The sequence below is a fragment of the Sarcophilus harrisii genome, chromosome 5, assembly GCF_902635505.1.
Source record: "Sarcophilus harrisii chromosome 5, mSarHar1.11, whole genome shotgun sequence".
Taxonomy (NCBI): domain Eukaryota; kingdom Metazoa; phylum Chordata; class Mammalia; order Dasyuromorphia; family Dasyuridae; genus Sarcophilus; species Sarcophilus harrisii.
The window spans coordinates 31484817-31499165 of NC_045430.1; the positions used below are offsets into that span (position 1 = coordinate 31484817).

The window sequence follows — 14349 nt, forward strand, 5'->3', positions numbered from 1 at the left end:
GAAATACATTCTTGGAAAAAACAACTTATCTGGAAAACAGATCTAGGAGAGACAAGTTAAGGATTATTGGACTTCATGAAAAAGAGCCTAGATATCATCTTTCAGGAATCATCAAGAAACAGAGTCCTGATGTCCTAGAACCAGAAGGTAAAATAGCCATTGAAAGAATTCACTGATCACCTCCTGCAAGAGACCTCAAAATTAAAACTCCAAGGAATATTATAGCTAAATTTCAGAATTATTGGATCAATGAAAAAATATTGCCAGCAGTCAGAAAGAAACAATTCAAATATCTAGGAGCCACAATTGGGATTACCTAGCACCTAGCAGCTTCTACCTTAAAGGATCAAAAGATCTGGAATCTGGTATCCTGAAAGGTAAATGAACTTGGATTCCAGTCCAAGAATCAACTATTCAGCTACATTGAACATTATCTTTCAGGAAAAAAGATGAACATTCAATGATAAAGGTTAATTTCATCTATTTCTGATAAAAAGACCATAGCTGAACAAAAAATTTTATCTCCAAATACGGAATTCAAGAGAAGCATAAAAAAAGCCAAAAGAAAGAATTCTTGAGAACTATATTCCTGTGATGGATATACATGCATGTATCGTTTGATTTTATTTTGATAATTAAAAAAAAAAGAAACTGGAGGTGAGAATGGGATTTTACTGGAAAAAAAATAAAATGGAGATAAAATGGGAAAAATTATATCTCAAGAAGAGGCAAAAAAGACCCATTATAAGTGAGGGAAAGAAAGGAGGGAGATATGTGTATCTCTGTGTGAATCTTATTCTCATCATATTTGGCTGAGAGAATAGATATATTTGGTTTCACAGAGAAACTTTTCTCATCTTATACGGAAGAGAGAGGGGAAAGGAGAAAGGACAGAGAAAAGCATAATTTGAGGTAAATAAGATGCAGGGAAACACAGAATTAGTCATTTTAACTGTGAATATGAATGGGATGAACTCTCCCATTAAATAGAAGTGGAGAACAGATTAGATTAAAAGCAAAAACCCCATAAAATGTTGTTACAAAACATATATCCAAAGCAGAATGATACATACAGAGTAAAGATAAAAGATTGGAGCAGAATCTATTATGCTCCAGGTGAAATAAAAAAAAAAAAAAAAAAAGCAGGGGTAGCAATAGTGATTTCAGATCAAGCAAAAGGGGAAAAAAATAGATCTAATTAAAAGATATAAGGAAGGAAACTATATCTTCCTAAAGGGTACCATAGACGATGAAGCTATATCAATACTAAACATATGTGTTCCAAATAGTATAGCATCCAAATTTCTAGAGAAATAGTTAAGAGAGCTGCAAAGAAGAAATAGACAGCAAAACTATTTTAGCAGGGGATCTCAACTTTGCTTTCTCAGAAAAAAATGAGCCACAAAAATAAGAAAGGAGTTAAGGAGGTAAACAGAATTTTAGAAAAGTTGGGTATTATAGATTTTTGGAGAAAACTGAATGAAGACAAAGTAGTATACTTTTTTCTCACCAGTTCATGGAACTTTTGCAAAAATTAACAATGTATTAGGCCACAAAAATCTCAAAATCAAATGCAGAAAGTCAGAAATAGTACATGTATTTTTTTCAGATAATAATGCATTAAAATTATATCCAATAAAAGGACAGATGAAAATATGCCAAAAATTAACTGGAAACTAAATAATCACAGACATAATACATAATTTCCTCCTAGAGAAAGACAATAATGATACAACATACCAAATGTGTGGGATGCCAAAAGCATTTATTAGGGGAAATTTTATATTTCTAGATGCTTATTTGCATAAAATAGAGAAAAAGAAGATCAATGATTTGGGCTTGCACCTAAAAAAGCTAGGAAAAGAACAAATTAACCCCCCCCCAATTAAATACTAAATTTGAAATGCTTGAAATGAAATAAAAGCGGAGATTAATAAAATTTAAAAAAAAACTGGAGAATATGGGCTAGCTCTCTGGAGGGCCTTAGGGTTAGCCAGAGTCAGGATAAATCAAAGTCCTTGGTCTTCAAGGGGAGAAGTGGAAGAAGCAGCCAAGCAAAATCCTGGATTCGGTAGTCCAGGGTCACCAAACTTCTCTCCTCCTTGTCCTGCCATCAAGTGACTCTGGCCTCTGTCCCTCCACCCTCCAAGCCTTGCCTATCATTATCTTAATGATATCTTAACACCAAACATTCAGCAAGCATCAACAGTGAGAAAAGTCATTTATGCAAACATATGTTAATAGAGTCATTGTCTCACATTGAATAGGTAATTAGCCTTAAGTGCTTGGTTGCCTTCTTCAAGCATATCTTTTTTGAGTTTCAGCCCTCTACGGAAAACCATTTAATTAATAAATAAAACTGAGAATTAGTTTTTATGAAAAAAGCCAACAAAATAGACACGCCTTTAGTTAATTTAATTAGAAAAAGGAAAGACAAAAATAAAATTGTTAGTCTCAAAAATGAAAAGGGAGAGCTTTCCACCAATGAAGAGGAAATTAGAGCAATAATTAGGAGTTATTTTTCCCAGGTATATGCCAATAAATTTGATAATCTCAATGAAATGGAGGAATAGCTACAAAAATATAAATTGTCCAGCTTAACAGAAGAGGAAATTAATCACTTAAATATTCCCAAGCTATTACTAAATTCCCTAAGAAAAAATCTCCAAGGCCATATGGATTTATATGTGAATTCTACTCAACATTTAAAGAACAATTAATTCCCATACTCTGCAAACTATTTGAAAAAATAAGGAAAGAAGGAGTCCTACCAAATTCCTTTTAGGACACAGATATGGTACTGCTACCTAAACCAGGTAGGATGAAAATAAAGAAAATTACAGACCAATTTCCCTAATGAATATTGATGTATGATGAATCTTAAAAGATTAGCAAAGGGATTATAGAAAGCAATCCACAGCATAATACACTGTGACCAAGTAGGATTTATATCAGGAATGTAGGGCTGGTTCAATATTAGGAAAACTATTAGCATAATTGACTATATATATTGACCAAACTAACAAAAAACTTAAGATTATCTTAATAGATGCAGAAAAAAGCATTTGATAAAATCCCATACCTGTTTGTATTAAAAACACAAGAGAATATAGGAATAAATGCCCTTTTCTTTAAAATGATCAGTAGCAATTTTTAAAACTATCAGCAAGCATCATATGTAAGATCAGGGGTGAAACAAGATTGTCCCCTATCAATTATTAAATATTGTATTAGAAATGTCAGCTTTGGCAATAAGAGAAGGAAAAGAGATTAAAGAAATTAAGAATAGATAATGAGGAAGCCAAATAATCACTCTTTGCAGATGATATAATGGTATACTTGGGGAACTTGAGAGAAACAACTAAAAAACTACTAGAAACAATTTACAACTTCAGCAGTGTTTCAAGATCCAAAATAAATCTGCATAAATAAACAGCACTTTTATATATTATCTACAAAATCCAGCTGCAAAAAACACAAAGAGAAATTCCATTTAAAATAACTGTTGATAATATAAAATATTTGGGAGTCTTATCTGCCAGAGTCAGGAATTATCTGAACACATCCACAAACCTTTCCATACAAATAAAGTCAAATCTAATCAATTGGAAAAACATCAAGTACGTGTGGGTAGGCCAAGAGAACATAATAAAAATGACAATACTACCTACTAAATTAATCTACTTATTCAGGGCCAAGAAAATTTTTACAGATCTAGAAAAAATAATAACAAAGTTCATCTGCAAGAACAAAAGGTTAAGAATTTCAAGTGAATTAATAACAAAAAGTTTCTACTCCAAGGAGAAGCATGAATTGGCACTTTGCCCAGAGAGAATTAATGGAAGAACTCAAGATGTAAATTAAGACAACTGTTAGGTCCATTACATACCTCCCAGACTGGGTAAGATGACAGAAAAAGATAATGATGAATGTTGGAGGGGATGTGGGAAAAATGGGACACTAACACATTGTTGGTGGAATTGTTAATGGATTCAATCATTCTGGACAGCAATTGGATCTATGCCCAAAGGGTTATCAAACTATATATACCCTTTGATTCAGCAGTTTTTCTACTGGGCTTATATCCCAAAGAGATCTTAAAGGACAGAAAGGGACCTACATGTGTAAAAATGTTTGTGTCAGTCCTTTAGTAGGGGCAAGAAACTGGAAACTTAGTGAATGCACTTCAGGTGGAGAATGGCTGAATAAGCTATAGTATATGAATTTTATGGAATATTATTATACTGTACTGTACTGTAAAAAAACGACCCACATAATGATTTCAGGGACACCTGGAGAGACTTACATGAACTGATGGTAAGTGAAATGAGCAAACCCAGGAGATCATTGTACATGGAAATAACAAGATTATATGATGATCAATTCTGATGGACATGGCTCTTTTCAACAGAGATGATTCAGACCTATTCCAATGATCTTGGGATGATGAGAGCCATCTACTTACAGAGAAAAGACTGTGGGAACTGAGGGTGTATTAAATTTAATTTTAAAAATAATTAAATTTTAAAAAAGAAAGCATTTTCATTCTTTTTCTTTCTCATTTATTTTACTTTATCATCTGATTTTTCTTGTGCAGCAAAATAACTATAAATATGTATGCCTATATTGGATTTAACATATATTTTCACTATGTTTAACATATATTGCTTTACATGCCATTTAGGGCAGGGTATGGGAGAAGGGGGAAAATTGTAACACAAGATTTTTCAATGGTCAATGTTGAAATTATTATCTTTTCATATGTTTTGAAAATAAACTTTAACAAAAAAAAAAAGAAAGAAAATTAGAATCGGGTAAGCAGAAGACAGTGACTCAATACAATAAGAGACCAAGAAATAACAAAACAGATTTTAAAGAATGAGAAAACAGAACAGAATGTGAAACAGCTCATAAGATAACAAATCTGGAGAATAGATGAAGAAGAGAAAATGTAAGGATAATTGGACTGCCAGAAAGTTATGACCAAAAAGACAACCTTGGCAAATTAATGAAGGAAATAATCCTACAAAATTGTTTTGGAGTGACATGAGAAGAATGTAGAAATAGAAAAAGTACACTGATCACCACCTCAAAGATATCCCTTGTGGAAAACACATAGGAATATTATTGCAAAACTGTGAAACTCCCAGATTGTAAGGGTTAAAAAGCCTCTAGAAGCAAGGAATGCAGTTCAAAGCATGTGGGAGGACCTGAGGGATGAGAGGTTCGGAGGTGCAGGCGAGTCCTACGTGGAGGTGGGGCATAGCCCCAGGAGGCGGTGTCTGACCCCAGGTACCACATCTCCCTCCTTAGTGCTCTCAAATCCTAGCACGCCTCCTTCCTTCTTCTTGGGCCAATCCCATTATGCCTGGTTCCTAGAGGACTTCCTCTTTCCCCAGATCTTCAGTGGGGTATAAATATGTGCTATCTAAGAATAAACTTCTCTTTCTCTTTCACCCCTACCTCCTGGTGGTCTGTCTCTTCGGGTTGGTGCCCAAAGACGGGTAAGTGTGGCCTAGCCGTGCCGTTGATGAACGGGTATTAAGAGTAGCTCAAAGAGGAGCTACCAGGGTAGAGTAGTCCATAGGGGCATAACACCAGATCAAAGAGAAAATTTTGCAAGAAACAAGAAAAAACGAATTCAAATGCACAGCAACTACAATTAGAATCATACAAGACGTAACAGCAGCTACTTTAAAAGACCACAGGTCTTGGAATCTTATCCACACACAAGCAAAAAAACTAAGTCTGTGGGCAGAAATATTATATCCAGGAAAATTATCTATAATTACAAATGAGAAAAAATGGACATTCAAGCAACATGTAAATTTTCAGGACTTTCTATCAATGAAATCCAACCTTAAAAGACAATTTAGTATGTAAAAACCATTATCAAAGAGCAATTTTAAGAAACTAAATATGGAAAAAAAACATTTAAACATGGACACATTGTTTATATTTTTTTCTGTATAGGAAATGTATACTTTCAAATTATAGATTAGCATAGTAAAGTTAAATTGTAATTTGTTGTACAAATGAGGTATAGAAAGTCAGAGGTATAGAAGAGGTATAGAAGAAGAATAGAAACAGGATTTATCAGAGAAGAGAGAAGGGCTCATAGTTCTGAAAACCTATTCTCATCAGGAATGAGTTCAACAGGCAATATTACATTTATACTATGAAGAGTCTAGTACCCTCCAAGGTCTATAAAGAAATAAGGGTGGTGGGAATAGCAAATGGAAAAGCAAAAGGTGAAGGAAGAAGATAAAGGAGAAATTCCTGGCTGGGGGTAATTGAAGTAATAGTAAGCCAAGTTATGATAAAGAGTCAGCAAGGATAGGAAAGATGTGAGGATCTAGGGTACATGTATATGTGAGCCTTAGTGTGTATATGTACAGGTAAATATCTTTTCATAACTGTAGCTTGCTTGGGGGTGGAGGAGGGGATGAAAGGGATGTGTTTATGTGTATGTGTATATATGTGCATGTATATTTTCAAAAAGAACACATTTAATTACTTGCATATTTTCACAAACTTAGAAACAGTACAAAATTCAATTTGGACAAGTGAGTAATGTATTTGGAACAATCAAATCTCTAGCCAGGATTCCATAGATTCAATATTTAACAAAAAAAAAGTCCTTTGAAAAATACATATAGAATTTAACTTCCTATGTATACTTTCTGAGACTCATCGTTAAAGATACTCATGTATATTGTTTATTAAAATCATAGTATGGTGGACTAGCTAGCCTAGAAGTTTGCAATATCTATAAGGTTCAAGTGCTACCTCTTACACACACTGGCTATGTATGACTCTGGGCAAATCAGTTAAAACTTTCACTGACTAAAGCAATTTTCTAAAATTTGAAATTGCAGAGAAGATACTGATCTGAAGTGGTCAAGGAAATGTCCTTTTATTAATGTAACCACATATACACTCTATATCCCATGAGAAAGTATAACATACACTTTTCATTAGATAGCTATATGAGATATGCTGAGAGTGGAATGAAACTGATTCTATAAACTACACATGAAAAACCATTCTTCTTCCATTATGCTCATAACTTCATATATGTTTGTTCACCTACCTTTATATGGAATTCATTTTCTAAATCTTTAACTTGAAAATATAGATAAGCAAAACTACAAAACACTTTCCATACAAATAAAGTCAGATCTAAGCAACTGGAAAAATATCAAGTGTTCATGGATAGGTCAAGCAAATATAATAAAGATGACAATGCTATCTAAACTAATCTATTTATTTAGTGCTATGCCAATCAAACTCCAAAGGAACTATTTTACTGAACTAGAAAAAAATAACAAAATTCATCTGGAAGAACAAAAGGTCAAGAATTTCAAAGGAATTAATGAAGAGAAAAGCAAATGAAGGTGGCCTACCTCTACCAGATCTAAAGCTACATTATAAAGCGGCGGTCTTCAAAACCATTTGGTACTGGCTAAGAAATAGACTCGTTGATCAGTGGAATAGGTTAGGCTCACAGAACAAAATAGCCAATGAATATAACAATCTAGTATTTGACAAACCTAAAAAAGCCCCACCTTTTGGGACAAGAGTTCACTATTTGACAAAAACTGCTGGGAAAATTGAAAATTAGTGTGGCAGAAAATAGGCATAGACCCACACTTAACACCATATACCAAGATACAGTTGAAATGGGTTAATGATCTAGACATAAAGAAAGATACTATAAACAAATTAGAAGAACATAGGATAGTTTACCTCTCAGGTTTGTGGAGGAGGAAGGAATTTGTGACCAAAGAACTAAAGATCATTATTGATCATAAAATCAATAATTTTGATTGTATTAAGTTAAAAAGTTTTTATACAAACAAACTTTTACACCCAAAGGTTCTGATAAAGGCCTCATTTCTAAAATATATAGGGAATTGACTCAAATGCATAAGAAATCAAGCCATTCTCCAATTGATAAATGGTCAAAGACTGTGAACAGACAATTTTCAGATGGAGAAATTGAAACTATTTGTAACCACATGCATCAGAGAAATGCAAATTAAGACCACTCAGATATCATTACACACCTGTTGGATTGGCTTAGTTGACAGGAAAAGATGATGAATGTTGGAGGGGATGTGGGAAAACTGACACTGATGCATTGTTGGTGGAACTGTGAACAATTCCTATCTTGCTGGAGAGCAGTTTGGAACTATGCTCAAAAAGTTATCAAACTGTGCATACCCTTTGATCCAGCACTGTTTCTACTGGTCTTATATCCCAAAGAGATCTTAAAAGAGGGGAAGGGACCCATATGTGCAAACATGTTTACGGCAGTTCTCTTTGTAGTAGCAAGAAGCTGGAAACTGAGTGGATGCCCATGAATTGGAGAATGGTTGAATAAATCATGATATATGAATGCTATAGAATAGTATTGTTATGTAAAAAAAATGGCTAGCAGGCTGATTTCAGAGAGTTTTGAAGAGACCTACATAAACTGTTGCAAAGTGAAATGGTCAGAACCAGGAGATCATTATGCATGGCAATAACAAGACTATATGATGATCAATTCTGATGGACTTGACTCTCTTCAACATTGAGATGATTCAAGCCAGTTTCACTTCTGCAGTGATGAAGAGAACCATCTATACCAGAGAGAGAACCATGGGAACAGAGGTTAGAACACAACATACCATTCTTAGTCTCTGTTATTTGCTTTCATTTTGTTTTTTTTTCTCAGTTTCTCTTTTTCTTTTTTCTTGATCTAATTATTCTTGCACAGATAACTGTGTGTGTATATATATATATATGTATACATATACATATGTATGTATATGTATATACACATATTGGATCTAACATGTATTTCAACATATTTAACATGTATTGGACTACCTGCCAGATGGGGGAGGAGGGAAAGAAGAAGAAAATGTGCAATAAAAGGTTATGCAAGGGTCAATGTTGGAAAAATTACCCATGCATATGCTTTGTAAATAAAAAGCTTTAATAAAAATAAATAAATGAAAATATAGATAAAAACATTTTCAAAACATTGGGATTGTTGAATTATAGAATAATTATTATTGTAGTTATTCAAAGAAAAACAAATTGAAGAGATAAGCCTTTGAATATGTCACAGATATAAAAGATTTTGAGCATTTAAATTGTATGTTGATTTCCAATTTCTATGATTACTAGAGTCTCCTTCTGCTCTATACTGTGTACAACAGATTTAGCCTGCTGTCTCCAATAGATTGGTTGAGAGATTAAGTGTGAAATAGACACTGTTTGCCCCTCCTAGCAAAAGACACTCCTGCCTCTACCTCCTGACTCCTGATATTTTCACTAGATGACCTCTCCACTCATGAAATAATGTCTATCTCCTCCTCTTCTAGCCCTACATGGCATGCTCAAGTCTCAGCTAAAATCCTACCTTCTGCAAAAAGTTTTCCCAATCTCTCTTAATACTGAAGTCTTCTTCTGTTGATTATTTCTAGTTTATCCTGTATGGAGTGTCATGTTTTTCGTGCCTGTTTTCATATTGTCTTCTCCATTGAAATGTGAGTGCACTGACAGCAGTGCCTCTGTTTTACCATTCTCTGTATTCTCAGCTCTCAGTAGAGTCAGTTACATAGTAGAAACTTAATTATTGACTGACAGTTCCTCATGCATAGCACTTCTGACACTAAGTAACTTTACTGTTATCTCCATGCCTGTAATACTCCTCACTTCCACCTCCTGGCTTCCTTCAAGTCTCAGCAAAAGTCTTGCATTTTACAAGAAGCCTTTTCCATCTTCCTTAAAACTAGTGCTATCCCTCTGAGACTACTCCATTTGAGCTTGTATGTATCTTCTCTATATGTAGATGTTCGCACCCATATATCATCTTGACTCCTTAGTGAATCATTCAATATGGTTTTTCAATTCAACATTGCCTTCCCTTTGAGTCCATTGCCCACTTAATTGTATTGCCAACAGTATCTTTCTAAGGCTCAGGCCTTATGCACATGCTGCCCAATAAGGCTGGAGAAAAATCATGCAACTGTGCTTACTAGGGCCACTGCAAATTTATGTCACATGACCTTAATTGAGCTCTCACTGATCCTAGGCAACCCTTTTATATTTTACTTCCCTAAATAATTCACTATGCCACTTACCACAACAGCTCTTCTAAACCTTTTATACTCTGCAGTTTTTTCAGTTAAAAATATCAGCTCAGATTTTACTAGGAAAAAACAGACCATTCCTTGAGACCTCCCACTTTTACCCTCCTCCTCATCTAATTCATCTAAATGTCTTCTGCCACTATTTTTCCTTCAGCTATCTCAAAAGAATTGGTAGCCCTTTTCCTTGAAAATGAAAATGCCTATACATATACACGTGATACCATTCTATCTTACCCATCATTCCTCTTCTCACTCATCTTTTATTGCATCCTGGTTATTTTTCTGCTTGCCTACAAACATCCCCATATCTTCTTCCCTATTCCCCAAAGAAACTTCATTTGATCAATCCATGGTCATTATCATCTCACCTGCCTTTTGTATTTAAATGCCTTGAGAGGGCTGCTAACAAGAAGAGACCCTACTTCCTTTCCTGTTATTTTTTAAAAACACTATGTTCTTTTTTCTAAAATCTTCACAGCTACTAATGGATCTCTTAATTACCAAATCTAATCTTTTCTCACTTCTCATCCTTTATTTTTTTTACCTCTCTGAAGTCTTTGAAACTGCCATATTTTCTCCTTGATATTACCTTCTCTTAAGTTTTGTAAACCCTGCTTTCTATACTATACTGCATTTTGTAAACCATGCTTTACAGGCATGGAGATAACAGTAAAGTTACTTAGTGTCAGAAGTGCTATCTCCAGTATCAGATCCTCTGCTTCTTGAGCTCCCTTTCTTATTAAGTGTCTTACTAGATTGACTTTCTAGAATAGGGACAATCCCTGCTCTCCCATTCCTTTGTATCTGTTGCTGTTAGCCTTGTGCCTGACACATAGAGTAGATCTTAGTAAAAGCAGCAACTTATTTTCTGCCTAGAAACTTTTACACTTCACATATTATGTCCATATTTCACTAGCTAGAGCATCTAAGTGGCACAATGAATAAGAGTTCTGGGCTTATAGTCAGGAAGACTTATCTTTGTGTGTTCAAATTTGCTATCAGACACTTACCATTTTGTGATCCTGGTCGGATTACTTAACCTTGTTTACCTGAATTTCCTCATCTGTCAAAATAAGCTTAAAAAAGGAAAAGGCAAATCATTCCCCTAACTAACCTGTGTGACACAGTCGTTTTAGATTTGTCGACAATTCAGCAGAAGGAAGTAGTGTTTGCTCCCATGTTACTATTGATAAAGAGAAGTTAATTGGATCCTGGCTATTAGTAAAATGAAGGAGTTTCCAATTCATCAAAAATGCAAAAATGGACAGGCAGGACGGGGAAGTGAAACCAGTTTTGGGACTTGTTTTCCAATCTCTACAAGCCAAAACCTGACCTTAACCCTGTCCCAGGTGCTGAGGGGGTTTGACTTCCCAAGGGTTAATGGGGGGGAGGGGAGTAGGAGACCCGGATTTACGTGGAGGGATGGGCTAAATATCTTAGGCTCCTCCGGTGGGGGCTTTTCCTTCTCTCCCCCGCCCACAACCTTTGCTCTTACCGCTTCACTTTATCCAGATCATTCACATTGTTTTTTCCCAGCAGCAGTTGCTGCTGCACCTTCTCCACATCCCCGCGCAAGGCAGCTTTGTGGATCTTCCTGAGGTCCTTGCTCCGGATCAGGTATCCTTCGGTGGGGTAGTGTGTTTGGACCCCAAAGGAACTTAGCAGCTTGAAGCAGCTAGATGAAGATCGCAGCTTCTTGCAGAAGTTGAAACATTTCTTCATCTCGGAGGCAGCCTTCACGCCTGGGAGAGAGAACTCGCATGGGAGTCTTCTCTAAGGCCCCTCAGCCTGCTGGGAGGGGGGATTTAAGGGAGAATTAAAGGAGGAACTAAAAGGGAAAATATCAATAACCCGAGGCCCGAGATTTAAAAACCTGTGAGCCCGCAGTAGTTATAACCCATTCAGCTCTAGAGCCAAATGCGAGTGAGGAGGGAAACTGAACTGCGCGTGCAGTTATGGGGTCCGCGGCTCACATGGATGCGTTATTCAAATAACGTACTGGTGCGTGCACTGGAGCCGGGTCCCTTAGCTGTCAGCTCGAGGAGTCCAAAGCTCGAGGTCGGCAGGCTGGGTGAACTCCTCGTCTCGCGTTCGAATCTCGGAACCTGTTCTGTTGTTTACTTTTGAAATGATGGGAAAAACGCTTCCTCTCCGAGATTCGTTTTCTTCTGTAAAATGAAGACATTCTACTCGATAATCTTTCAAGTCTCTTGTAGCCCTTTAAACAATTCTGTGAACTCAAAGGCCACGTCCAGATTGAAGAAGAGGACTCTAGGGACCTGGATGGACAAATTTTATTTTCTTTATCCCTTTTTTTTTTCCTTTTTTATATGATTTTTCATGTGCAGCAACATAATTATACATATATTATGTATGTGTACACGTAAATATACATACTATATATGCATATATTGGATTTAACACTTTTTAAACCATATTTAACATATACTACATTACTTGCCATCTAGGGGAGAGAGTGGGGGAGAAGTGGGGGAAAATTGGAACACAAGGTTTTGCAAGTGTCAGTGCTGAAAAATTATTCTTGCTTATGTTTTAAAAAATCAAAAAGCTTGAATAAAAAAGATCTAATGATTTATAAAAAGAAAAAAAATCATTGAACAAGAACAATTAAAAAAACATATTGAACTACTTGCCATCTAGGGAAGGGAGTAGGGGAAAGGAGAGTAAAAATTGGAACATGAGGTTTTGCAAATGTCAGTGTTGAAAAATTATCCTTGCATATGTTTCAAAAATAAAAAGCCTCAATATAAAAATAAATATGCAAAAAAAAAGATGGTCAAGGTGTGAGATGTATGTGTGTGCTGAGTTTTTAGCATATTATATTCCTCTATTCCCAGCAGAAGCTAGAGACTTTGGATTTAAACAAACAGCACCTTACTATAGTCATTAACTATTGTGTCTTTCCTACCCAATCTATTCTGCTTCTCTACCACTCTATTTCTCAGGCAATACCAGATAGTTTTGAGGATTGCTCCTTTATAATGAGTTTTAGGTCTGGTAATGGTAACCCACCATGTTTTTCATCTTTTCCCCATTAATTCCCTTAATATTCTTGAATTTTCTGTTTCCAGATCAATTTTGTTATTTTTCATGCCTTATTTGATAATTTTGGGGCAATTTATTGGTATGGCCATTGGATAAGTAGATTAATTTAGCTAGAATTGTCATTTTTATTATATTAATAAACAACTAACAAAGAACAACGCACATTTTTCCTATGGGCTAGATCTTTATTTGCATGAAAACTGATTGGAAATTGTGTTCATATTGTTCCTGGGTTTGTTTTGGCAGTTAAACGCTCAAAAATTTAATTGTGTCTAAAGTTATATTAAATGGAATTTTTCTTTGTAGCTCTTGTTGCTGACCATTTTTGCCAATATATAGAAACACTGATGATTTATTTGGGTTGATTTTATGCTTTCAACTTTGCTAAAGTTAATTGTTTCAGGTACTTTTTTGGTTGATTATCCAAGTATACCATCATTTCATCTTCAAAAACTGATCGTTTTCTTTCCTTATTTCCTACTTAAATTTGTTCTATTTGTTTTCTTATTAGTAGAGCCCACATTTCTACAAATTGAATACTTGATTGAAATATTGAATTGAATAATGATGCTAATACCTGACATCTTTATTTCACTCTTGATCTAATTGGGAATGCATCAGCTTCTCTCCACTACAAATAATGCTTGCTGATGATTTTAGAAAGATATCGTTTATCATTTTAAATAAATTCCATTTATTCATATAGTTTAGAGTGTTTTTAATTGTAATGGGTTCTGTATTCTGTCAAAAAGCTTTTTCTGCATCTGTTGAGATTATTTTATAATTTCTGTTAGCTTTCTTCTTGATATGGTTAATTATGATAATAATTTTATGTTGAACCACCTCTACAGTCCTGGAATAATTCATACTTGGTCACAATGTATTGTCCTGTTGATAAATTGTTGTAATCTTTTTGGTAATCTTTTAGTTAAATTTTTACATAAATATTCATTAGGGAAATTGGTCCATAATTTTCATTCTTTGTTTTGGCTTCTCATTTAGATATCAGCAACATATTTGTGTCATAAATGTTGGATGGACTCTTTATCTTTCCAACAGTCTATATAGTACTAAAATTGTTTTTTAAATGTTTGATAGAATTGATTTGTAAATTCATCTGGGCTTAAGGAATTTT

General features: G+C 34.8%; 1 protein-coding gene across 1 annotated transcript in view; it reads right to left on the minus strand.

Annotated features, from left to right (window-relative positions):
- LOC116419497 (coiled-coil domain-containing protein 144A-like) overlaps positions 1–12234 on the minus strand; it is a 75680-nt gene extending 63446 nt beyond the window's left edge. The window contains exon 1 of the mRNA XM_031940142.1: positions 11644–12234. Coding sequence (XP_031796002.1) covers positions 11644–11870 — 227 coding nt within the window. The 5' untranslated portion in view covers positions 11871–12234. The remainder of the gene's footprint in view (positions 1–11643) is intronic.
- Positions 12235–14349: the final 2115 nt, after the last annotated feature.